General features: G+C 35.5%; 2 protein-coding genes across 5 annotated transcripts in view; one reads left to right on the plus strand and one right to left on the minus strand.

Moving 5' to 3' along the window:
- Positions 1–1,794: 1,794 nt before the first annotated feature.
- RWDD4 (RWD domain containing 4) lies at positions 1,795–16,477 on the minus strand. Of its 3 annotated transcripts, XM_039882620.1 has the most exons (8): positions 16,182–16,477; positions 13,843–13,923; positions 9,861–9,970; positions 9,628–9,775; positions 8,224–8,341; positions 5,992–6,041; positions 5,853–5,855; positions 1,795–3,620 (listed from the first exon to the last, which is right to left on the minus strand). In XM_039882620.1, exons 1-8 carry the CDS (start codon positions 16,203–16,205, stop codon positions 3,588–3,590), a joined length of 567 nt encoding a protein of 188 aa, XP_039738554.1. In that variant the 5' UTR covers positions 16,206–16,477; the 3' UTR covers positions 1,795–3,587. The 3 variants fall into 3 exon arrangements, with proteins under 3 accessions (XP_039738554.1, XP_039738555.1, XP_039738556.1); XM_039882621.1 differs by lacking the exon at positions 5,853–5,855 and having other exon boundaries at positions 16,182–16,476; XM_039882622.1 differs by lacking the exon at positions 16,182–16,477 and having other exon boundaries at positions 9,861–9,966.
- Positions 16,478–16,635: 158 nt separating this feature from the next.
- The window catches only part of TRAPPC11 (trafficking protein particle complex subunit 11), a 41,864-nt gene continuing 34,485 nt past the window's right edge, over positions 16,636–24,014 (plus strand). The window contains exons 1-5 of one of the 2 annotated variants that reach the window (XM_039882618.1): positions 16,636–16,815; positions 18,592–18,816; positions 20,621–20,790; positions 21,440–21,510; positions 22,306–22,420. In XM_039882618.1, the coding sequence (XP_039738552.1) occupies positions 18,613–18,816; positions 20,621–20,790; positions 21,440–21,510; positions 22,306–22,420 (560 nt within the window). In that variant the 5' untranslated portion in view covers positions 16,636–16,815; positions 18,592–18,612. The remainder of the gene's footprint in view (positions 16,816–18,591; positions 18,817–20,620; positions 20,791–21,439; positions 21,511–22,305; positions 22,421–24,014) is intronic. The other variant, XM_039882619.1, reaches the window with a different exon arrangement.

The raw sequence follows: 24,014 nt of genomic DNA on the forward strand, positions 1-24,014 counted from the left end.
TTCAGGAATTGGCTCTTATATGTTCTCTTCAGTTCATCATATAAGCAAAAATCCCAAAGAGTTTTCTTTATTATAAATGTACAACTGTTGAAAGACTACTCAAAATCAAACATTTTCCTCCTCTCCCATTACACTATGTAATGTAGCTTTATTTAATTGGTCTTTAGGAATAATGTTAAATCAACAATTAATGTTCTTAGCACTTTGAAGAGCATGTTGTATTTTTAAAAATTAAGTCTTCATATAAAATTTGTTCCAACTTTTGTATGCTCTCATCAATGGCTTTCAAACTTTTTTTCGCAACTACTCACTTCAAGAAATAAATTTTACATAGTACCCATACATACACCCACAAAAACACCCTTACAACATGTAGGATACACCAGTATTTTCTGTTCAATTCTCTTCTATTCCACTCAAAAAACTGTCGGTAAAGTCCTTCAGTAAATTTCTTCACTAATGGATCACAAACTGAAGTCTGAAAAACACTTTAGATCATATATACATCATTTCCTTATTATTCTCTCCCATGATTGAAAACACTGAAATTCAGAATCATAGAATATCAGATAATCCCTACCAGATGATGTCTCTTGTTTTCACTCTGTGAAATATTTTTAAAAATCTGTTATTACATAGAATTTTTAAATTTTCAAAGCTGTCATAGATAGCCCTCTGGAAACACTGACCAATTCCTTGTCTTGATTGTTCTCTTCTGAAATAAGGTCCAGGGTGGGCACATCTGTAATCTCAAGGAGAGCTTTGAAGGCCTGAATCACCCAACTGATCTAAAATGTTGGGGCCTGTGAAAAATGAAGTGGAATGACTGAGATGCTAATGCCACAAACAAAAAGAGAAAATCCAAAATGCAAGTTTAATACTGATTTCATTCCCCAGGATATTTATACTTTGCAAGCAATACTTTTTAGCTGTAACTTTAATTTCAATTATTTTTTCATTTTGAGTTCTATCTTCTTTTCCAAATCTGCTTGATAATTTTGAGTTTCTTGTTCCTTACTCAATTTCTTCTGAATATTCAAGAATCTATGTAATATCAACATATCCTTGAGGCTTTTAGTCCTCTCTCACAGTGCCTTGCTTCTGTGTCCTGTGGTTTTGACTGTGAGCAAACATTCCACGCACTCTACATGGGGGGCTTCTTTGCACGGTGGGGTTGAAGGTAGGTTCTTCCAGAAAGGACTTGTGGTCATTTGTACCAGTTGCCCTGAGGCTCTACCCACTTGGTAACAAACGAAAATCCTGGCTTGAAGGTTTTGTTTTGTTTTTTAGATGGTCCACATGGGGAAGAATTTGGGTTGAAATCTAAGCTGGGAGGTGACACAGAAGTTGTCAGGAGAGTGTGAGTGTGTATGTGTGTGCATGTGTGTGCGTGTGTGTGTATATACACATACACACACACGCACACACATATATTTACATTTTACCCCTCTGTCAACAGCCAAATTTCAAGACAGGAACTCTTCCTGAGGTCACGGCCCGGGGATGGGTCTGTCTCATGCATGGTGTATTTGTGTGTGTGCGTATGTGTGCTGTGCTTTCTGGACCCCTGAACTTGAAAACTAAAGCAGTCCTTAACTTCTAGGTTCCAACTTTCATTTTATTTTTTAGACTTTGGATATTCCTTACCTTCTTGTCAGCTCGTTTAAAAAATATTTTTTAATTCAACATTTTGAATAGTTTCTAGTAGGAGGGCTCATTTTGTACCATAAAACAATGCAGTTTTATAAAACCAACAATTCTCTCAAGTCATTTGAAACAAAACATGTAGAAAAATCACTGTAATTCAGATTTTATTGCTTATTAATTATGTCATTCCATACAATTTTAAGTAAACAGATTTCGAGAAAATATACTTGGGAGTGTTACACAGATGATGACAATATTGATGAGAGAATTTCAAGTGTTTTACATAAGGTAGTAAGAGGCACCATTGCCACCATCACCCCCAAAATTTCATTTAAAAAAGAGTAAAAATACTTCATTGGCATTTTACTAGCATTATTCTCTGTATGAACCATGATAAGCCTGAACAATTTTAGAATCTTCAGAACAAAACAAAGTATTTTCTTCTACTAGCAGATGTAGCAGTTTCTTTAAAAAAAAAAGCAAATCAACACATCAAAAACTACACACGAACCCCAAAACAAGTCGGCATATTCCAATGACTCTGAATTTTAACCTATCTCTATTGTATTGATTCAAGACATAAAATGTGACTCAGCTTTTATTAAACTTCTTCATCATAATCACACTTACTTTGTACTTTAAATGATCTAACCGAAGCCAATGTTAAAATAACCCAGTAAAAACCATGAATACAACTCAAATTGCTCTTATTGCTAAGGAAACTTCTTTACAAGTTGATTATTCTTTAAAAACTTGACCCAAGCTATACAGGTGTAACTGAGAAACCAACAATCTACTCTTCTAGATACCACAGCAGTAATTCTAAGTATTTTTGAAGCTGGGGAGCATATACAGAATCACTGTAAATCGCACATAAAACATCAATAACTCCCTGGTAAAACTGCGCTAATAGTTTCCTCTATTAATGATTTAAAAAAAAATTAAGCATGTACCACAGTTCAACATCTAAAATACTTCTATGTCTATTATTACAAAGATGCTCGGATTGAGAAATACATTTGACTACCTGAAAAGAAATAAAACTTGAAATGTGGCTTTATGTTCAATCATTTAGAAGACCTCAGTTACTAAACAACTAAAAAATACACAATAGCAGGTAAATAGAAATTTATTATAACCACTGTCTCCAACAATACAAAAATTAAATATTAAGGCATCTTTTACTCCCATCTTGGTATATGCAGCAAAGAGAAATATTTTAAATAGGAACCAGCACTTCTATTCAGATGCTTTCTAATGTATTTGGCAGATTTGTTTTTATATTCTCCTATTACACATACCACTGAAAGCTTTCATGATGAAACATCGTAACCCAAACCAAAAGAAAGTATAAATAGATATTCATTTATTAAAGAAAAATAGTTCACCCTTGGAAAAAAAAAAGGAACTACAAAGAATATTATGTGTAAAGTTCAAATACCAGTATTTAAATTTCTCTGAAGCAATTTATGCTTCAGTAATTAAGAGGAAAAAGAGATGAAGACTTTATTAAAATCAGAAGCCTATTAATATGGATCGTGCTGTGGAATAATTGTTCACTCAGTATTCTGCTCCATTGGGACAAGAGTTTGAAAAGGGCTTTGTATTTCTTTAAAAAAAGAAATCACATCCACTAGAATAAGATGATATAAATTACATTGATTATTTATTATTCTCCACATTTGTCCATTGACAAAGCTCAAGAGGCTTCAGAAAATATACTAAACAGTAACATTTTCACCTTTTATTAAGGCAAGTTTGTGAAAATAACACAACCAAATTTCTTCATGAACTTTCAGCTTCAAACATTTTTTATGTAGAAACATACAAAAAAATTGTTTTATAAAAAGCCACCTCAATACCAGAAAAAGAGTAATGGAAGATTTGGAACCCGGTTTACTTTTTAAAGGACGCTCTTCCCTTGTCTCAAATTCCGAATGCTATTCATCATCTTTAGAGCCAGTTTTGCTTAACTATAAAAAAAGATAAAACAAATGTTCAACAAGTTTAAGCTCTCACTATTATTTGAGTTCATTTTTTCCACTTAATATCAAAAGTTAAACATTTATAGTTACTAGAACAACAGACAACAAGGTTCAAGTAACTTAAATCTCTCTCCGGCTTTCACCATACATAACTATACTTCAAACAGAATTCTTTGCAAATATAACCTCAACAGAACAAAGAAGGAAATTTCTTTGAAGCATTCCAAAAAACAAACTGGAACCAAGAATATACAAAAGCTGCCATTTATAAAATGAATAGTAGTGTCTACTTTTGTCTTCTATGTTACAAATATTTTTTTTAATTTCTAAAATTTTTTCTTGTAAAAAAAGTTAAGATCTATTATCTTAGACAATTGTTAAAGTACAGCTTTGAAAATGTGATAAAGATCTTAAATTGCAATTTTTTTTGATAAAAGTGTACAGCAGGAGTTGGCAAATTTGGTGGTGGTGGGAGGAAATAGATAAAAAAATCGCCAAAGAATACAAAAGAAATTTTGACCAGAATAAATACCTACTGACTAAGAAATCCCCATTGAACCCAAATCCTAAAATTCCAGAAGCTGAAAAGCAGAAACTGCTAAGGGCAGCGGTTCTCAGATATTTTGGCCCAGGACGTCTTCTCACTCTTAAATACCGAGGATACCAAAGAGTTTATTTTATTTTATTTAAATGTAGGTTGTACCTACTGCATTTGAATTACAAACAGAATTTAATTCATGTAAAAATAGCAATATATGATAAATAGGTTAACTCAATAACTTTTTTAAATGAAAACTGCATTTTGTAAAACAAACAAAAACAATGCAAATTTACATTTTTGCAAATCTCTTTATTATCTTGCTCAATAGCAGACAACTGAGTTCTCACTAATCTTGTTTCTATAGTAAGGCAGGTGTAACAGAAGACAGCTACAAGAACATAGTACAGGTCCTAAGAACTGAGTTAACATAAAAATGTACACATTTAGATCCTAAACCAACATACTACCTTAGATAACTCTGGAAAACACAAGAATGCAAAAGCACGCATTCTATTAGTGCTCTAATAGAAGAATATTAGTGATGGCATCACCATGTATCATGAAGCCGCTGTAAACGCGTGAGAGAATGAGTAAAAAAGGCAAACAGTGCTTTAATATTATGATGCAAATAGTTTTGACTTTGCAGACCCTCTGACAGGGTTTCCAGGATCTCCCAGAGGCCCAAAGGCCACATATGGAAACCACTAACTTAGGGCAATGGAATTCTGAGTCCAAACCATGTCTAGGTGGTAACCTCCCTCTTTAAAATATCTTCTCCCATCTCCCAAGAGTACTGGATTCTTTTATAGCCTCAATTCTAATTTACATTAATGAGGACTCTTAAAGAAAAAACTTATGGAGTTAGGGAAGAAGCATTATTACTTTTAGGTTAATCAGATTATTTTTCTTCTTACAGCTGGGATCTGCTGCATTGAGAAGTTAATTCTCATTCTGATTTAGGAACCAGCTCATTCTGGAGCATGCAGCATTTTAAAGAGAGAACAGACTTAGCTGGTGAGATACCTATGGGTATACCTAAGACAACAAGAAGTATCAATCAAGCATCAGTGGAGGGGGCCCCAGGAAATGGGAAAATGCCAGAGAACCTTCACTCATACAGATATCCTGCATAGGGTTGGCCTCTTGCCTAGAAAGGTGAGAATTACTATTTCTTTATTCCAATTGCAATTCATGGCTCCCTATTCCCACGTAATATTTTCGTACTAGATTCTAGAAGCACTAAGATTAATTTAAACAGTTGCTATAGGAAAAGTATCTCATGGCCCAAACAGCCAACTTTAAATTATCCATATTTGTAGGTCCTCATTAAAATTCTAATCTTGAACCATCCTTGGATCATATTAATTGCTTCTCAAAGCAGTTGTGGTACTAATTGGCATGCAAAACTTCATGAAGTTCTACAAGAGAATTAATTTACTGTTAAAATTTCTACTAAGAAATCAAAGCATTTCTTTCTCTGACTTGTTTCTTCAGTTTCCATATCATCACTATGAGTCATATTTAGGCATGTTCATTCTTAGGATGTACTTACATAAACAGTCATATTTTGCTTTAGTTTAACTTACTTCTATAGATTTTCCATTATTTAAAAAAAAAAAAATCTAAAAAGGAGGGTGCAGGGAAGAGAAGAATGTAAAAGATATTTTAAGAATACTTACATGCTGAATGTATAAAAGGAAACAGACATCCCAATGAAATCCAAAGGTTGAGGGAGAGAAAATAGAAGAAATAAATTTCACTATTTGATGGTAATAGTTAAAACAATTTTTTGAAGAGTAGACTATAAATATTATATACCTTCACCACATCAACCCAGTTCCATCCTCGAGGAAGTTCTCCTTTGTGATCTAGAGGATAAAAATGGTAACTTTATTTTTAAGACCAATCAGTAATTTAATTAATATTCTAATAGATTTATATACTATTCTACACAACAAATAGATAGAAATTTAAATTACACATTACTGAGTTGAAAAAAAGTCTATCATCATTCTGAGTTGAAAGCACTATTCTCCTGGGGATATTTAACAAATATTTCAAGTGTATCCCTTTGATTATTTCCTTCTTTCCATTCAAGACAAAACCTGATATCAAGGAAAAAATATGGAGGTAAGTGGGTGATCCCAGGAAAACTAATCAACTTATTAGTTTCATGCAATTGAACAAAGATTTTACTGCTTAATACAATGTCGTTGCTTATTTAATTAAGAAGCTGTGTTAGTTTACTATTTCATGAGTTAGTGTTTCACACTAGTAAGCTAGGCTCAAGACAAGAGGCCTTATAAATAAATGTTTGGCTTCAAGACTAAGAGGAGGTCTCTTAGTCAACTTATTAACTGCTATGCTCTGAGAAAAAATATTTATCATTTAATCTGACATTTTAAACAGGACTTTAATCTGTTAGGAGTGCTTGAAAACGGCTCAACCTTTATATAAGAATTTATAGTTTACAAAGTGGTTTCATTCTTTTAATAGAATAGTCAAATTTAAAGAATTGTTTAATAAATACATTTTCTTCAATTTAAAATGCTTTGATTTCCTTTATGCTTGATGTATCTATATGTCTCATTTTATAAAACTTTCAAAATCCATATTCAAAACAAGTACATTAATTTTACATTACAGCAAGGTAAACAGAAACTAACCCCACGATTAGATTCTTACAGGAGAGAAGCAATATTACTGGAGCTCAATTTTAGATGCTAAGTTCTTTTCCCCTTATGCCAATCTATCCCACTGATTACTGGTTATGAGGGGGGCACAGGGGCAGATTACTAATTTTGGTAACTAAAACTTATCCACAGTGCCATCCATGAGTGTCCCATTAAAGTTCTATTTAGAATGAAAGCTCCAAGTCACAAACTTCTATACCATAAATATAGGAGGATAATGACGTCTAGGTGGGCATCATTAAAGAGATGGAGGCAGGGAGATATTAATAATAGGGAATAATCACAGGCCATTATGTATGAAAGCAACAGGTAACAAACTAACATAGATGCTAAACATTCCAAAAAGAGATTAACCAAAATTCTAGAAAACAGACTGTAATGGCTAACAATTTATTGCTTCAGTTGTTTATACTGTATTTTAATGCTGCTCTGACATTAGGCATAATGGATTCCCAGATTTTTTTATTTCACAAATCATTACAATTTCAAAAACGTTATTTTGAGGGCCAACACAGGGTGTTATCTTTTTACTCTGCTACGGACATTAAACAAAACATAGACAACCAAAAAACTACCAACACTTTATAAAAGAAAGGGCATTATTTTAAACCTCTTCACCAAAGTAAAAGGATCAGTTCCTCTCAATAAAGGGCAGTCTGTAACCTGACACCAGTAACACACACTGTGTATATGTATATAATGCATACATGCACACATGGAAATGCCTTCATTTTCCTTGACTGGGAAAAAGGTTTATAGAGTGATATCAATTTGTAAATTTTCAGGTTAAATAGAGATAAAAATTATTGTTGATATAAGCTAGAGTTTATAACACTTCTGAAGGTTGATACCACATGACTTCAGTTTAGGACACACAAGAATTTTATTCTCAAATTTTATTGTTGTTGTATAAATAAGACGACCAACGACAAAAACATTATTTCTTGTGCTAAGATCTGATGGTATACCAGACTTCATTTCATATGAAAGCTATATTTCAAAAAATTTTCAATAATACGCATATCTACCATAGAAATAAACAAATAGGAAAGTCTGAAACATGTCAGAGAAGGAACAAGTACGACACATATTTGTATACTATTCTAGTGTTCCTCAAAGTCAAAACTCATTTATAGTTACTTTGCCGCTCATCTACTTTCTTCTCAAATGGTTTTCTCTTGTGGTGAAGTAGCAGAAATATTTTCAATATACAGAGATTGTGAAAAGACAATCTCTGATCCGAATGTTCCAAAAATATAGAGACTAATCTTCTAAATGTAAACATACTTATTAAGCACCTATATTGCACTAAAAAGCAACATATTTATGTTAGAAAAGAAAAAAAGTTAGGACAAACCTGTTTTATCTGCCAGCTTACGTTTCTGGGCTTTTGAAAGTTGTTCTCTTTTGTCTTTTTTCTTACTTGATGGGGCTATATTGGGAGTTTCAACTGAGATAATATTGCTTATAGATGTCTAGAAAAAAGAAAATAATTCTTAGACTCATGCCTTAACACTTATTGAATTACACTAAATATGGCTATATCTTGAAATTAGTTGATAATTTTTAGATTTTTTAAGTGAAAGAATCCTATATCGCTATATTCATTTATTAGTTCAGGTGACCTTAGCGTATTACTGGTTTCACTACTCTAAAAGTTCACATTGAAGGACACAATATTAGTGCAATGGTTATAATCAGGTCCATGAGAAAGAAAATCTGATACAGCATTACACTGAAGCTCCAAAGTTTCAAAGTAATCTTACAATTTAATTAATTTGCTATTATCTGGAAATTTAAATATGTCTTCAGAAAAATCACATGTGCCTGTGTAACTTATCCTGATTCTCTGAAGAAGTGAATAAAATCTTTAAAAATTTGGGTTTGTGTTGTCAAAGTTTATGATGGGTAAAATTTAAAATGCTTACTAGGTTTAAGCATTGCTATATATGCTGTACATATATTACTCATTTGATTCTTACTACAATTTTATAAGGTAGATACTATTATAACTGCCATTTTATAGATTAAGCAACCTAAGGTAGATACTAATCTATAAAACTGCCATTTTATAGATTAAGCATAGTGAGATTAAGAAACTTGCCCCAAATCATCCAGTAAGTGGTACAGTGAGGATTTAAACCCACGTGGTGTGGCCCATAGGCCATAAGCTTAGCTACCACTCTCACGGCTTCTCCAGCAGCTTCTCAGTGTTCTGTGCTCTGCTGGAAACGTGGAAGCCAGAACCACTCGAGTAGAAGACATGGCCTTTGGTGTCAAAATCTTACAGCTTGCGGTTTGCCATGCTGCTCGCTGCTCACAGCCTCTGCATCTCGCTCTACTACAACATGGCAAAAATGTCCAGCCCAACGGAGACCGAGCGGTGCATCGAGTCTCTGATTGCTGTTTTCAAGAAGTATGCTGGAAAAGATGGTGCAATCTCTCCAAGACTGAGTTCCTAACCTTCATCAATACAGAACTGGCTGCCCTCACAAAGAACCAGAAGGACAATGACGTCCTTTACTGCATGATGAAGAAACTGGACATCGACTGTGATGGGAAGCTAGATTTCCAAGAATTTCTTAATCTTACTGGCAGCACGAAGGTAGTAGGTTGCCATGACTCCTTTACCCATTCCCAGAATTATACCTGAGGAGCCCTTGAAGCTGGCCTCGAGATTCACCCCCTTTCCTTCCAGCCTCCTGATCATCATCTCCTCACAGACCACAAGTACCCTGAACCCGGCACACCACACACTCACCGTAGAATTAACAGGATGGTGGTTCTCCATGAACTGTTCTTTATTGTCCTTGGCATATTCGAACAACGTGTAGGTCATAGCAGTGCCAAGATTAACTTCCACTGCTTCCTGTAACTTGGCTAATATGCTCTGCTTTACAGCTGAGGATCTATAATGCACAAGAAATATACCACTAAGAGAAAAGTAAAAGAGTGTTAAAAAAAAAAAAGCAATAAAAAGGAAATACTACTTACATGGTGTTGTTAAAAAAAGCGTTCATAGATATAATTGGAGGTGTTTGGGGATATGTTTCTGTCCAGGAAATCTCTATTAAGAAGGCTTTGGGATCACCATTTTCACCTATCTGAAGAAAAGGGAAATCTTAGGCTTGTAAAAGTGATACAAAGACAGAATATTAAATATGATCTTTAAAATAATGAATTTTTTCCAATGCTCATCATCAGGTTGCAAATATAATCGTTTGAAAAAGTTCAGGGGTACAGGCTAAGACGCAACAGGGGGTGAGGGTAGCACAGTCTGACTTTTAACTCATTCCTATTCTGTTTTAACAGCTTTAGTTGATGTCCATGGCCTGTCGCTCTGACCAGCCCTATAGCTTTTTCCAGTACCAAGATTATGTCTTTTATATATACAGTTTTTGTTTCATTGAAGCTTTCTAAGGATAAAGATAAAACATCAACTGTGGGGAACAGGAAAAGAATGGACAAAAATAATAACCTGCAAACTTGAAATATCTCATATTTGTCTTAAATTCTCAACTGCTAAATCATAAGAGGCATTAAGAACAAGTAATATAACATTCATTAGCACAATGCCAAGACACTAGAAAATGAAATGTCAAATTTAGAGAAATATGGAAAAGGCAAGGAGATGAGGAAAGTAATACCTTAGGCTGGACAGCAACTCTTGCATAACTTTTGTTCTTTTTATTTACTTTTTAAAATTGAGGTATAATTGACATATAACATTATATTACTTTCAGATGTATAACATAATTATTCAATATTTGTATACTGTAAAATGATCACAATAAGTCTACTTACATCTGTCACCACACAGTTACAATTCTTTTTCCTGTGATGAGAACTATTAAGATCTACTCTCTTAGCAACTTTCAAATATGCAATACATTATCATGAACTACAGTCACCATGCTGTACATTAAATCCCCCTGACTTATTTATAATTAGAAGTTTGTACCTTTGGACCCTCTTCACCCGAATAATTTTAAAATGTCTTTTCTGTTTCTTTTGCTCTCCCCCAATTTTTATTTTGAAAGACTTTAATCTCACAGAGTAAATGGAATAGAACAATGAACAGTTATTGACATGTATCTCATTTACTATACCTTTTACCCCATCAACTTTCTCTTTTTTCCTTTCCACTACAGAATTGACCCCCCGCCCCAATGTGGGTGACTCTGGTTTTTGCTGAACCATCTGAAACTATATTTGCAGGCATTATGAAATGTCCTCAAATATGTAGGGGTAAAGTACCATTAAAATAAGGATACTCTCCTTATAACCACAAAACAACTATCACTCCCAAGTAATTCAACATTGATACAAAAACATGATCTAATTCATAATCCATATGAAAAGTTCCCTAGTCACATCTAAAGCATCCTTTAATAAACCACCTTTGCAAGCCAAAAATCCATAATCCACTGAGGAACATGGATTATATGTGGTTGCCAAATCTCTTTATTCTTCTTTAATTCAGAACAGTCTCCAGCCCTCTTCCCCACCTCTTAAATGTCTTTTATGACAAGAATAATCTAGGCCAGTTTTCTTATACAATGTCCCCAGATCAGGACTGTCTTATTGTTTCCTCTGTTCAGACTCAGCAACATATAAGGAGGCACAGAAGATATTGTGGAATATCACTGGTGATACCATGTTTGATCACTTGGTTATATTCTCCAGATCTCTTCAATGTAAAGGTATAATTTTTATTTAATAATTAAGAAGTAATCTGCAGGATGATAGAACAAAACTGTGTTTCTTATGTCTCAATGACTTTTCACTCAAAAGTTCTATCATCTAGGAATGATCCTTGTGTGAAACAGTCATCACACTGGTGGTTGTGAAATGTTAATTTTCTAATAAAACTATGTAATGATTCATGAACCAGCATATGATCCTTGAATAGGGTTATGCTAGTCTCCTCTATAACATTTTCGGTATATGTGCTGCTTTTTAAAAATATTTATTTTTAAACTAGAAAATAAAATTAAAAAAATTTTCACCCCAAATTGTTACTTGATTCACTTTTATTTTCTGATGACTAATTTTTTATTTTCATTCCCTCATCCTCAATCACACTCATACCAATATAAAGTAGAGCTCAGAAATTATGTGAAATAAACTTAGGGATCTGTTGATATACCTATACAGAGATAATTAAAAAGTAATAAAAGTTACTTGTTTTATGCAGCCACTAAGTCCTTACTCATGGTGCATGTAGAACAGCCATGATTCTCAACACTGCACTTGGTACCAAAGATACAAAGAGACAGGGCCATTCCGGTCTTCAAGGGAGACAAACATTCAGATAAATCACTGAACTCCAGGATGACTGAAAGTTCAAAAGTGAAAGAACGGAGTATGAAGAACTGGGGAATGGTCAATTCTACTTTGAACTTAGGGGAGAGACAGGAGACACGGCCCAAATATGTCACAGCAGAGGCCTAAGTTAGGTATTACAGGATAAGTAGGACAGATGATGAATGAGAGGTGAGGGGAAGAGCAAACAATGTGTCTAAAGGGATAGTATTAAAACATGCAGGAAATGTTTAACAAGCCATTATGTCTAATGGATGGCAATGGCTGGGGAAGTTTGGAGAAGCAGTTTGAATCAAACAAAAGGGTCTTGAGTGTCAAGCTAAGGAATTTAATACTCATCCTATAGACAAGAGAAACTGTGGAGAAACCTTTATAAACAAAGGAATGAGATATCTAATCATGTGTTTCAGAGAACTAACTAGTAGTCTGTGGGAGGACTAAAGTATAGATAGGAAGCTAGCTGAAGAAAGGGAAGAATAATTTCAGAGTCTTCTACACTAGTCTGCGCAGGAACTGAGGGGTCTGACAGGGACGCAGCCAGAACTGTACTTCAGGTCTTTTGATTCTTAACATACCATCTCTGAACCTCATGTTTCCTTCCCCTTAAAGCCTGTGGGTCACATCAGAGTGTCCATCTATAGGACACACTCATCCTACAATATTCTGCATACTGGGCTCAATAACTGCTGTTGCTAACACAGACATTTAAGAAAGTACAGGGGAAGCTCAATCTCCCATTTGCTAAGGGGAGGGTGGCAGTGGTTAGAGAAGTCTGGGAAGGCAGTTAGATTCAAACAGAAGGGCCTTAGAATTAACTCCTTTATTAACTTTGGCCACTAAAAGTCTCTTTGTTGTTATATACATGGAGATGGTGTGAGGACTGTTGAGCTTGAAAGGGAACTGAGAAAGCTGAGCAGAGAGGAGAGTATCTAAAGGAGGCAACTAAAACTATAAATTATTCCTGTGACAGTCTAATAATTATGTATAAGGATTATTTCTCATACAATTTATTTGAAATGTTAATAACCATGAATCCTTTACAAAAAAAACTTTCCTATACCACTATTACTTATAATCTTTAGATAAATGATTTACATTATTTATTTACTAAATAAAATATTTGTACTGTTTCATGATGAAAAGTTATGAGCAACTTCCATTTTAGAGAAAAATCAACATTTAACATGTAAAAAATATTCACACATAGTAATAATACAGAATTAAGAAAAATCAACTTTTCTTGACTGTATCATAGGGTAGCAAAAAGAATACTAGACTTGGAATATAGACCTAGATTTTAATCCTAATATTTATCAACAGCAAATGTGGGAGCTTGGGAAGTTATGACTGAGAGGTTACCTTTAAAAGATAAAAATCCTATAATTTATGAGGTTTCTTTCATTTCTAACATTTTTATAATTTTGGTACAATAAAAACAAGTTTATGTTAGTTTTTAAAAGTTTCTGAATTTTATTTTTAAAACTTAAAAATAACTGATGTCTTGGTGATGTGTTTTCATTTAAATGATTCGGAAAATCCAAAGACATAATAAATTTAAACCACTAAATTAAGAACACGAAAACAGCATTTTTAGCAACTTTTAGTCTTTTCTAGCAAAGCAGTAAGTGCTCCTGCTCACGTCATGTCTTACCCTATATTGAAATGAAACTGGACTTAATTCCCGGAAACTTTCATCTCCTTCATATATAGAACGTAATGCTTCCAGTTCCATCTGAAAGAAATGAATCAAATGAGTGTTGTTTAGTCATATGAATGGATTAGAAATACAGGGTCATTAGTTTCTGATTCAAGCTCACTCAACTACTTAAAACTTCATTAACTAAAATGGACTTAGGTGTTCACAATACACATGGACATACCAACATATCATATATATTATTTATATTTGTAATCCTCCCCACAGAATGATACAAAACTTGAAAAAACACTTAAGGACAATAAGAAGACCTTTGAAAAAAATAATAGAAAAAGTTTGACAAGGATCTATCCAAGATGAGAAAAAGGACTGCAAAAGAAAATGTAACTTGTAATTCTTGTCTGGAAATATTTCTTAGAACATAGTAAGCTTACAAATGAGACTCAATTGCTGTTGTGATTACTGATGAATACCTGATAATAGAAGCCAAGAAAGACTGCGCTTAGGGACATATTTTAGTTTTCAAAAAAAATGCATGCCATGAATTCTACAAAGATGGGTGGATCTGACTCTTATGGATAAAATTTTAGAATAGTTTATTAAAAACCTGGGAGAGAAAGAAGTAGTTTCTAAGACCTAGCGAGAATATGAAAAACAAGGTATATGTAAACAATCCTTCTTAGAGAGGATAATTTGATTGGTACATTGCATAATAAACTGTCTACCTGGATTTCAGCAAGGTTTCTCAGGTCTCTTTTGCTACTTTTACAGAAAAAAAATATTGAATATTTTTTTCTGGATTCAAGAATAACAGACTGGACTGGAACAAACAAACTTAAAAAAGTTGAAGGCAGGCTTGCCAAATTTGTGGATGACAATTTGATAGAATAGTGAATCATACTGACGGCAAAACAAGAATTCAAAGGCCTTGAAAAACAATCTAACAAGATGAAAACTTTACTGGCTAAGTAGAGGAAACTGTCCTTAGATACCTAAACATGTAAGTAGGGTGAAAAACAAACTGCTTTGCATAAAGCACTAAAGGGTTTTAGTTGATAGTAGATCTAACTGTAGAGAATTGTGATGCCACAATTTTAAAACAGGACATAAACTTATATGTCCTGTTTTATGAATTCAGAAGAACTAAAATGAATGGACATGGAAAAAAGCTAAAAGGAACTATTTAGTATGAGAAGGTCTGAAAAATTGGGCAGGAAATCTGTCTTCAAAGATCTGAAAAAGTCATGTAGAAAAAGAATGGAATTTTCTTGTTAAAATGGAGATCCCTGGGTCCCACCATAGGAATTCTGATACAGTTTATCTGAGGTAGAGTGCAGGCATCGGTTTTTCGAGCAACCACCCAAATAGTTCTAAGGTAGTCGTCCACGGGCCAAACTTTGAGAAACAATACACTACATGCTCCCTGCTTCACAGTAAAAACTGTTCATGTCTTGGCTTAGAAACTCACCTGGCAAGACTATTTTAGAAGGGACCCAGATATCAACTAGCTTATGGGACTTTGGGTTCTTCAAACGTTACCTCCAATACAGAAATTCTATTACATCTATGATGTAAAAGTGCTAACTTTCAAGCAATAGATTCTAAATGAACAGTGAACTACTACTAATCTTGGAGACTCAGATTCTAGTCCTGATTCTATCACTGTGCAGTCGTAGGGCAATCGCTTTACCTTTGTAGACGTTCCTCTTCATCGGTAGACATTAAAAAAATTAGGTTCACCTAGAGATGACACGTAGCATCCCCTGCAACCTTGGTATATGTATGCTCAAAATAGACTTGGTATTCACTGGACACTGTCGGATGGGTAAATAATTCCACCAAACAATATGATCTGAAACTGGGGACGCTAGTCTCATTATTTTCCTCCACGAGAAATTTAACTAACTTAACTCTCTCCCTACAAACCAAGAGACTACAAAATTGAAAAGTAATCACATTTTAATCAGCATAACTCAGTTCACAAGCGCTAAACACACGGCATTTAAGTGCAGCCAAGTGCACCGGGTCGCGGGGCCAAGGACACTCTTTCTTGAAATTAAGGAGAGCCGGGGCGACCTAGGGGTCTACTAAACTAAAAACTGCAGGAGGAGGGGGAAGCACAAGCGGACCCATGCCTGGCCACTGCTCGCAGGGAACCGGTCAATTTGGGGAATCCCAGCCAGGCTCTGTCCTCTGTAGGGGCTAAGGCACGTGCAGGGCTGCCCGTCAGGGTGCGGGGTCTCACCGGTGCATCGGGAGGGCCAGTCGCTCTCCCTGGGGGCTAGGGCACCGCGCCTGCGCGGGGCAAGCAGCTTCCTGCCCTGGGGACTCACCTCCTGGTCTTCGTTGGCACTCATCGCGCCAGTCGCTGGGGGCTTCCCGTGCGGATGGCGTTCGTGACTACTAAGAGAAAGCGGGAGCAGTGGCTCTGAGGCCAGGGAGTCCCCGTTCTGCACCTTTGGCTGCGGGAGACACACCCTTCACAGCGTAGACGAGAGTCACGCGTACCCCCGGCCCTACAGCAGCACAAAGCTGCAGGCTGGGGGCTGAAGGCGCGGAGCTAGGGGCCGCAGCAGGCGGGGCGCGGGTGAGTGCGGGAAGAGACAGCACGGCTGTTACGGCAGAGGCTCCGCCTCCTCTTTCTTCTAGCGTCTCCTATTGGCTACTTATCTCTCCGCTCCCAGCTCCTGCTCCTTTAGGAAACGGAGCGTCTTCCTTACGTTTTGCGGAGCAGCGTAGAGTTCCGGGACAGCGATTGGTGCAGAGCACTGTCACTCAGGCTCAGAAAGTGCTTCCTGTGCCTACGCCGGTGGGCATTGGGAAGTTTCGCTTGCTGGAACCTGTTCTGAGGTGGTGGTGGCAGGGACTGGCCCCGGCGACTGTGACCACTCCAGCTGCTTCCCCTTGCCCTCCCCTGACTAGGAGCGGCCGGCCACTGCTGCAGCGGGCCTGGTGCGTGCGGCTTGGGTGAGTCTGGGCTTGGAGACCTGTGGGGCCAGGCGAGACCGCCAAGGGAGAAATCTAGCTCTTAACAATGCTGATTTTGGAGGGGCCTCCGTTTTCCTACAGCGTCAACGGGTGCAGTCCTGGCATTTCTCTTTTAGCTCCTAAACAAAAGACGCACCTATTTTTGTAGGGCTTCCACGTTTAAGGGAGAGAGGGTGAAGAAAGGAGAGGTAGAGTCTGCTTTTTGGGCTGCAGCATTGTTTATCCGCCTTTCCTCATTGGACCTACCAGGACAGAATTCTGCGACCCTGGGAGGGTACCTTTTCTTAAATCGATTGTTGCTTCACATCCTCAACATCAACTTTTCCCCAAAACTGTTGTTCCTATTACGATTGTTTTGTAGTTGAACTTCTTTGAATCTTTACTTGCCTTGTGCCCTACACCTTTGTCTCCGTTAATCAAAAAATAGCGACCACATAATTGATCTTCCACTTCGATGAGGTCACCTTTCTTTTCAGTATATTATCCTTTCCAAGGGTCTTCCTTATTATGTTACATGCCAGCTTCCAGATTACTTCCCTTGCACTACATAATCTCCCATCCAGAGTGTTCATTTACTACTTCTGCACCTCCTTCCGTGTCATAATTTGATTAGTTGGTTCATTAGTTTCTTTCAGGAGAAGTTTCTCCTATAGGCTGTCATGGAGATCTACACAGTCTTTGTACCTGTCTTTTGCAATTCCTATTCCTTTGCCTCAGAATAAACATGACCATTTCAAGTGCCAAAGCTTTTAAGGTAGAGTGTGGCAAGAATTTCTCATACAATTTTTATAAGGTAATTTTTGGGGACAGTTAAAATAATTTAGAGCTGCAGTGTCCAGTATGGTAGCCAGTAGCCATATGTGGCTGTAGAGCATTTGAAATAGGCTAGACTGATTTGAGATGTGCTGCGAGTGTACAATACACACCAAAGTTTGAAAATTTAGTACACAAAAAGTAAAATATCTTGTTAATAACTTTTATATTAACGTTGAAATTACAATATTTGGAGTTTATTAAGTAGAATTATTATTAAGTAGAATATTATTAAAATGAACTCTACCTCTTTTTATGTAGTGTGACTGCTAGAAAATGCGTGTAGGCTACAAAAGGATATGCCTACACATCACTTCATTTGTGTGGATTCAGCATAGCGCTTGGTACATGGCAAATTCAAGTTTAGCTTTTTAGAACTTTTGGGATTATTTTCAAATATTTTCATTTGTAATTGGTTGAATTAGGATGTGAAACTCACACATATATGGAGGGCCGACTCTTTATATAATTAGTACATTATTTTTTAAATATTCCAGGAATTCAGAAATTAAATGTCAGCAGTTACAGAGAAATTAGAGTATTGTACTTTGTCGTATATCTAAATCAAAAAAATTTTTTTTTTTTTTTTATAGCTGAAGTAGGTCATGGAACGTATTTTAATTTGATCACTTTCCTACTTTCCTGGTCTGCTCATCACAGATGTGTGCATTTTGAGACATTCCTGAAAATACTGATTTGTCTTAAAGTTGATCTTTGTAATATGAAAGATTTTAAAAAAATACAATACCAATTGTAATTAAATTTTAATATGTCAATTTAAGAATTAAGGTTTTTCCTTTTTGATTTCTCGTATTCGACAATTTGCAGACACTTCAAAGTCTTTTGCCATTTTGTAATTTTTTTAATGGTGGAGTTTTGTATATTAGATATGGAGATGGGCTTTTTAAATTAGTTATGAATATGTTCATATTTGTATTTCAGATTTTTCTTAACTCTTTGAACATGAGCCCCACACAGTGGGACTTCCCTGTGGAATTATGTTGTCGGCCTATGGCTTTTGTTACTCTTACTGGCCTGGATGTAATTTATAATGCTGTCCATCGAGCTGTCTGGGATGCATTCTGTGCCAATCGGAGGGCTGATCGGGTACCAATTTCCTTCAAGGTGCTCCCAGGCGACCACGAGTATCCCAAATGTAGACCCAAGGTAATGACATTATGATTGCATGGGGGCTTTCCTTTTCTTTCTCTCTATGTGTGTTTATATCTTTTTTGTTCCTATTATTTGTACAGGAAGACCCCTGAGTTTATCAAGGTGATGGTTACAGTGATGCATAAAGAAAACCTAGGGGTTTTTCATATATTTAATACATTGTAGGTATGTTTAATATATTGTAGGTATGTTTAATAATAGTATTTTTTTCAACCCCAGAGGAATAATAATTAGTAGGCCTTTTAGCCTATGAGCATAGGTTTTCCTTTTTTCATTTGTTTAAAAAAAACCCAAGTTCCCATAAAGGCCTCTGTAAAGGGAAGGTCTCAGTTCCCCATTCATCATTATCAATATCATTATAGAATCCATGGTCTTTATACTTCGGTTCAATTTCACACACATTTTTTGAGCACTTGCTTTGTGTTAGATTCTATAGTTCTGTAGTACCTGGAACTGTGTAGTAGGCTGGTGTTAGGAATTTAAATAGGACTTATTCTCTGTCCTTGGGGAATTCTGGATAAACTAAAACAATTTATTCAGTGTGGAATGAGGAAAGATATTAAGTTCAAAACTGACTTTTAGGGTGAGATTCATAGTAGAAACTCTGATTTACCTAGAAAAGATTTATAATTATGGTAATATTAATAATAGCAGCTAATACATATAGTGCTTGCTATGTCAATTTACTTTTTAAAGAAAGTTATATATGTTTATTGATTTGTTATAATTTTATGAGTTTGGTCCAGAAGTCAATTAACAAGGTACATTGATCAAAATAACCCCCCTCCTTTCATTTTTGCTGTAGTGTTTCTGACAGATGGGCCTCTGGACTAAGTATATGATCATCACCTGGGGTATTTATTAAAAATGTAAATGCCAGGCTTCCTCAGTTAAACTCTGGGAGGATAGGACCTATGGATTTGGTTACCAGATAATTCTTTTGCTTATGTGTTTGAGAAGCACACACTGGAGATAGTTTCCTATACCCAGCCATAGAAACTGAGAGCTCTCTCTGAAACTGTGCAAATAATAGAATCCCTGGCCCTTGCACATTTTTTTTTTAATGTGATATTCGTGTCAAGGAAGGCTGGTGGCCCAGTATAACTCACCTTCTTTTCTCTTCAATTTTCTGGTTTGGGCGCTTTTCTTTTTCCTTTTCTTAATTCTTTCCTTACTGTTCTTGTCATTCGTCATCTGAAGTAGACATTAGACCAACACGAGCTGTTGTAGTCTGAGTCAGTGCAGGTGCTTTGGAAGTAATTTGAAATTTCATCAGAATTCTCCAGTGCTAATACATTAACCACATTCCCTCCCCATGACCTGGCACTTAGTGCTGACCCCGAGTGACTGCTGTTATGCTTCTGTTTTAAGAATTATCCTTCATCCTCAAGTAAGGTGAAATGCCATCTTGGCGATATGTCTTGAACAATTGAAGCCATGTTTGGGTTTAGATAACAGTTTATTTACAAGAACAGAGAATGGTAAGGAATATAAGTAGAATTTATCTGGAAAAGGACTGTTTGCTTCCAGGGTATTTGAGAGCCTTGACATCATTAGAAATACTTGGCTTTGGTCATTCTTTAAATAGAAATTGTTGCCACTCTAGGGTTGAGATTCTATCTCTAGTACTTGCTAGCTTTTATTCGATCTCTGTAAGCCAGTATTTCCTCGTCTTAAAAATGTCTCATTTATATAATGAATGAGATACGTGCACATAAAATGCCTGCATTCAAGAACAGGTGGTTTTTGCTGCTGCTATTATCGAGTAACTCTTTTTAACTTTTGCCAATATCTGCAGAGAACTTCATATGAATGGTACATTCCGAAAGGGATCTTAAAGACTGGCTGGATGAATAAACACCTGAATCTGGTGCCAGCCTTGGTGGTTGTGTTCTATGAACTGGACTGGGATGAGCCTCAGTGGAAGGAAAAGCAGTCAGAATGCGCTACCAGAGTGGAAATAGTCAGGTTTGCTCTTCTCCGTTTATCAGGTTGACCAAGTAAGGTTGTACATGTCTGTCGTTCACTGACGTTTATTGAAGGCAACTGAGTGCTATTTAGACTGCACTTGTCACTTTGGGGATTGCTGCCCTCCAGTGAAACTTCTTCAGTTCTAAGAAGTAGCAATAATATTAACTTAATATAATTATAAACAGTATGAAAAAATTAGAAGACCAATTGGTCTGAATTTCCAAATGCTTTTTCTTCCATTTATAATATGTTTTTTGAATATACAGTAATTTGTTCTTTAGTTTCATATAACATTTTTGCATTATCACCATTTCAGTTTAAAAATAATTATTTTGGATGACTACTCTGTAATATATTACTGTAAAGAAATAAATTGTATTATAACTTTTACATAAAAGTATATACTAAACTTGCTTTTAAAACAGATTTTTGTAAGGATTAAAAGCTTGATGTGAGATCATACTTTTAAAATTTATATCATTGTGGCATGTATGTTTCTTTGTATGCAGGAAAAGATTTCCTTTAATCTTGTGTGTTTTATTTGAGTTGAGATTTATCTTTCTTTGAATTACCAAGCTTGTATTTTGTATAGTCTTGAATACATTTAAAAAATCAATTATTTAATTTTATTATTTTTCCAATGCAGGCAAAGTTTACAAGGGAGAAACACAAAAGTTGCAGTGGTTCTGATTCAGAAGAAAACCCCTTTGCCCCCAGGTATCAAAAAGTTAATAACTAATTAATTGCTTTAGACCTCTAATTTTTATTATCAGGAGGTATAATTTTTAATGTTGAAATCTTTTATGCAGTCAGTTGTGGGAAAGATGGTGTGCTAACTTTAAAAAGTACTAAAAATGCATGAATGCATGTTTATTATAAAGAATTAAAAATATTAAAGAATGCGAATCTTAAGTCCTACTCCCTCATTTTCACTTATCTCCCCATGTAAGCATATATCAATTGACAAAACAGTCATTTTTTTAAAGTTTATTTACTTATCTAAGATCTATTTGAAATTATATCCCTTATGTAATATGTTATTATTAATTTTCAATAAGGCCAAGAAAAATCCTGTAGGATTTCTCGTTTCCTATAAGAAAATGTATTAGTTTCAAATGCTTATTTCTTCTATCTTCTCAGACATTGAAAGGCCAAAATATTTTTTATTTCTTTGTTGAGACTTGCAGCATCCTAAATAGTTTCAGAAACCACTTTCATGAGTTACTGCTTCCATTTTTAGTTATGGTTTTTGAAATAGATGTGGCATATCTGTTGGCATTACTTGGCCTGTCTATCTTGGCTCTATAGAAAATTCCACAGTGTTTTTCTAACAGATACGTACTATGTAACTTTAAAGAACCCCACAGAGCTCTCAAGGACTCCAGGAGTCCTACTGGCATGGTGAAAGTGGTTTGGGTTTTTATTCTTAATGATATTGTTCAGATTTAGGGAAACGTTCATTTAGAAAAATACATTAATTATTTTCTCTATCCTTATGGGGCTTGTCAACAGGAGAAGATGTCATTGCTTCTGAAAGGGCTGCAGCTTTATGTAATGCATGTGAACTCTCAGGAAAGTCTTTGTTCGTATTGCCCCACACTGACCACCTCGTAGGTTACATTATAAGGTAAAGATCTCTAAAATTCTTTTCTTTAGATTATTAAGTATTAAGAAATTGGTAGTTTAGATCCATTTATTAAAAAAAAAACAAACACGTTCGTGGGTAAAAATTCAAATGGTACAGAGATTATAAAAGAAAAATAAAAGTCCCCTTTGTCAACTTTTTAACTTTCTCCAATTCCTTGAGGTAACCACTATCAACAACTTTGTTTCCTTCCTAAAAATGTCTTTTTACATAAAAATAAATGGAATCATACAACACATACCGAACTGTGTCATTACCTCATTGACAGCATATGTACATCTAGGTTAATTTCATTTTTAAATAATTTACATTTTTTTAATGTACTTCTCGGTAACTACCGTATGTCCTTTTATGACTTATTTGTTCTTTTATATGACAGTATTTCCATTTCTGGCCTATGTTTTGCTTCATTTTCAATATGATGATGTATATATTTAATCTTTAAGAAGGGTCTGAGCCCCACCATATCTTAAATATCTTCATAAAGCTTGTGTATAAACTGGGCATATTACTTGGGGTTACAACATCTCACAAATTATGTGACCATTATCCATTTTTTTCTAGCATTTAGTGTTGCAGAAGAGATGGTTTATAGAATTATGTTTCTGACTGTTACCTATTTAGATATGAGTATTTTCATTGATTTTAACTATAAAATGCTTTTCTCTTTCATTCTGTACAAGTGTCCTTAAACTCAAGAACAGTTTAGTTTATCTTTGATTATTGCTTCTCTTGTATTTGTTCCTATCTCTCAGAAGCAAACTTCTGAAAGTGATCTATGGGGAAGTTATATGGTATTCTCATTGATATGTAAATGACATGGAAAGAGAAGTGTAAATTCAGAAGAAAAGAACACGAAAAGGCAACAGAGTCAAATGAAAAGATAAAGTACAAGAAAACTTAAATGCAGTTGGCAAAATAAATCTCCACACTGGAAGCAATACAGAGTCAAATCTATATTATAGAAAATCAAATTGATAGTCAAATTGAGATGACTGCCCAGAATACAGAGGAAAAGGATAATGAATTAGTTTTTAAATGTGAGCTTATAACCCACAGGGAGCACAGAGAAGAGAGGGGCAATATCTAGATAGCTGGTAGCATGTGCAGACTGCCTGTTCTATTGCCCTCATCCCAGCCTTCCAACTGGCCTCAGATTACTTCCCTGGGCCTTTACAATTCCTCCTTGTCCTTTGTGCTTCAGTAGTTCCCTGTTCACAATGTTGTTTCTTGTCAGTGTGCTTTCACACCAGCCACCCCTTATTAGGCGCTCTCTTAACTCAGCTTTTAAGGCTTAGTTCTCATGCAGCCTCTAGAAAGTCATTGTCCTCTATCCTATATCTCAACCTAGTAATTCTTGGGTGATTTTGCCCTCCAGGGCACATTTGGGAATACCTGGAGACATTTATGATTGCCACTACAGAGGGTATCCTATACTGGCATTTAGTAAGTAGAAGCCAGGGTTACTGCTATACACCTTACAGTGCAGGAGCAGCCCTGCACAACGAAGTTACCTGGTCCAAACATTGACAGTGATGAGGTTGAGAGCCCCACCTTAATGCTCAGTGATCCCATC

The sequence above is a fragment of the Pteropus medius genome, unplaced genomic scaffold (genome assembly GCF_902729225.1).
Source record: "Pteropus medius unplaced genomic scaffold, Ma_sr-lr_union100, whole genome shotgun sequence".
Classification (NCBI taxonomy): domain Eukaryota; kingdom Metazoa; phylum Chordata; class Mammalia; order Chiroptera; family Pteropodidae; genus Pteropus; species Pteropus medius.

Excerpts from the sequence above, each read along its gene's own strand:
- RWDD4 (XM_039882620.1), bottom strand. The coding sequence starts at position 16,205 with ATGAGTGCCAACGAAGACCAGGAG. Across the intron at positions 9,971-13,842 it reads CAGTTTCATTTCAATATAGG|ATAGGTGAAAATGGTGATCC; the intron begins GTAAGACATGAC and ends CCTTTTCTTCAG. Across the intron at positions 6,042-8,223 it reads TAAGCTGGCAGATAAAACAG|ATCACAAAGGAGAACTTCCT; the intron begins GTTTGTCCTAAC and ends TTTATCCTCTAG.